This window comes from Portunus trituberculatus, chromosome 4 (assembly GCF_017591435.1).
Source record: "Portunus trituberculatus isolate SZX2019 chromosome 4, ASM1759143v1, whole genome shotgun sequence".
Taxonomy (NCBI): domain Eukaryota; kingdom Metazoa; phylum Arthropoda; class Malacostraca; order Decapoda; family Portunidae; genus Portunus; species Portunus trituberculatus.
In genome coordinates, this window is record NC_059258.1 from 360,071 (window position 1) to 362,570 (window position 2,500).

The 2,500-nt window shown below is 38.4% G+C and overlaps 1 protein-coding gene across 1 annotated transcript in view; it reads left to right on the plus strand.

Moving 5' to 3' along the window:
* The window catches only part of LOC123510750 (neither inactivation nor afterpotential protein C-like), a 29,116-nt gene that overhangs the window by 3,455 nt on the left and 23,161 nt on the right, over positions 1–2,500 (plus strand). The window contains 1 exon segment of the mRNA XM_045266104.1: positions 549–700. Coding sequence (XP_045122039.1) covers positions 568–700 — 133 coding nt within the window. The 5' untranslated portion in view covers positions 549–567.

The window sequence follows — 2,500 nt, forward strand, 5'->3', positions numbered from 1 at the left end:
CTTCATTTTCCTTTATTTCCTTCCTTCATTTTCCTTCATTCGTTATATTTCCTTCATTTTCCTGCATTTTCCTCACAAACTCGTAAAACACACGATGAAGTCTTTTTTCCTTGTTTTCCTCAAATGAGACAAAAAAAAAAACACGGAAAAGAAATGTTTAGTTTATTATTTTCTTTATTATTTTTATTTTAATTTTCTTTTTGTTTTGTTATTATTTTCTTGTGTTTTCTATTAGTATTTTTCATTCTTATTTCTCGTATCATTATATTATTCTATTTTATTTTCATTTCTCATTCACTTTCAAACATTTTTTTTTTCGTTAAGTACAGTGGAAAAAAACACACACACACACACACACACACACACACACACACACACACACACACACACACACACACACACACACACACACACACTACTACTACTACTACCACCACCACCACCACCACCACCACAGAAAGATGAAATGAATAGCTAAAAATAAAAATAAAATAAAGAAAAATAACTATAACAACGAAATAAACCCACAATTTGCTTTATTCCCACAGGTGAGGCGCCCCAGAGGAGATGGCGTACGAGGGGCTAGGGAGACACCTGGACTTCCGCTCCTTACCTGACCCAGGGGAAAGGTTCGGACTGGAGAAAGTCATTGCCACGGGGACTTACGGAGAGGTGTTTGAGGCGATTGACAAGGAGAATGGTGAGTGTCTAGTGATCTGTCAGTAAGCTCACAGTTGTAGACTAGAAATATTTATTTTTTGAAGTATTTGTTCTTGTCCATTAGTGAATTTTTATTTGCGTTAAGGACCAAATTCATTAACACTCCAGCAGCTCTACTATTTCAAAACGTAGCAGTAGTAGTAGTAGTAGTAGTAGTGGTGGTAGTGGTAGTAGTAGTAGTAGTAGTAGTAGTAGTAGTAGTAGTAGTAGTAAGGTTTACTTTCTGGATGACTGAATGAAGGAAAGAAGAAAGATAGAAAAAATAAGAAAAAAAGAGATAGAAAGAAAGGAAAGAAGGAAATAAAGAACAGCAAAAGAGAAGGATTTAAAAAGAAAGAAGAAAAAGTCATGATTTTGGATGTGATTAGACGATTTTGTTGACATAAGGAAGACTCTATGGAGGTCAGAAGATTAATGGCCACAGTCTTCACTATTTCAACCACCCACATGAGTTTCCAAAGCTGCATAGAAGCGCCAAATGGTAAGCAGAATAAATATGAAATCGTGTCATGGTACTGAAGGGATTAAATGACAAGTTTTCAAGGGTGTTTCTATGGCTCTAATGACAAATGAACAAGGTAACTACAAAATGGACAAGATAACTTCACAATTCACAGGAGAAACACTCAGAAACCAGGCTTGTCTTCTTAAAAACGCTCTGTTCTCTCACCATGACTGTTTTCCTGGCCACAGAGATGATGAGCGGGGTTTTCAAGAGTGTTTCTCCAATTAATAATATAGAAATCTTGTCACTCTGCCTCTAGAACCGTAAAACCATCTTAAATAAATCGTGTAAATTTAGATAAAGCCTTTTGAAATGGAGGTAAACCACAGAAGTATTTGAGAAGACGAGCCACGTATTGTCAGTCTATTCTTAACTGTGTCTTAGGTATGTGTCTGAGGAAGTGCACAATTGGATTACTGTTTTCTTGTTATGTGAGAGAGGAAAGCTGGCCAAGGGTAACATGAAACGAAAAAAAAAAAAAAAAAGGCCCATTTAGTTGCCAGTCTCCTTACAGGTTTGAGAGTGTTAGCCACAATAAAGGGATAAATGTCTTGAGACCTCTCTCTTAAACGAAGTCAAGCCATAGGAAGTAGGAAATGTAGAAGTAGGTAAGGTGGTCCAGAGTTTACCAGACAAAGGGATGAATGACTGAGAGTACTGGTTATCCCTTGCATTAGAAAGGTGGACAGAGTTGTGGTGAATGACTGAGAGTACTGGTTAACTCCTGCATTAGAGAGGTGGACAGAGTAGTGGTGAATGATTGACAGCACTGGTTAACTCCTGCATTAGAGAGGTGGACAGAATTGTGGTGAATGACTGAGAGTACTGGTTAACTCCTGCATTAGAGAGGTGGACAGAGTAGTGGTGAATGATTGACAGCACTGGTTAACTCCTGCATTAGAGAGGTGGACAGAATTGTGGTGAATGACTGAGAGTACTGGTTAACTCCTGCATTAGAGAGGTGGACAGAATTGTGGTGAATGACTGAGAGTACTGGTTAACTCCTGCATTAGAAAGGTGGACAGAATTGTGGTGAATGACTGAGAGTACTGGTTAACTCCTGCATTAGAGAGGTGGACAGAATTGTGGTGAATGACTGAGAGTACTGGTTAACTCCTGCATTAGAGAGGTGGACAGAATTGTGGTGAATGACTGAGAGTACTGGTTAACTCCTGCATTAGAGAGGTGGACAGAGTAGTGGTGAATGATTGACAGCACTGGTTAACTCCTGCATTAGAGAGGTGGACAGAACAACGTGTAATAATGTTAAATATT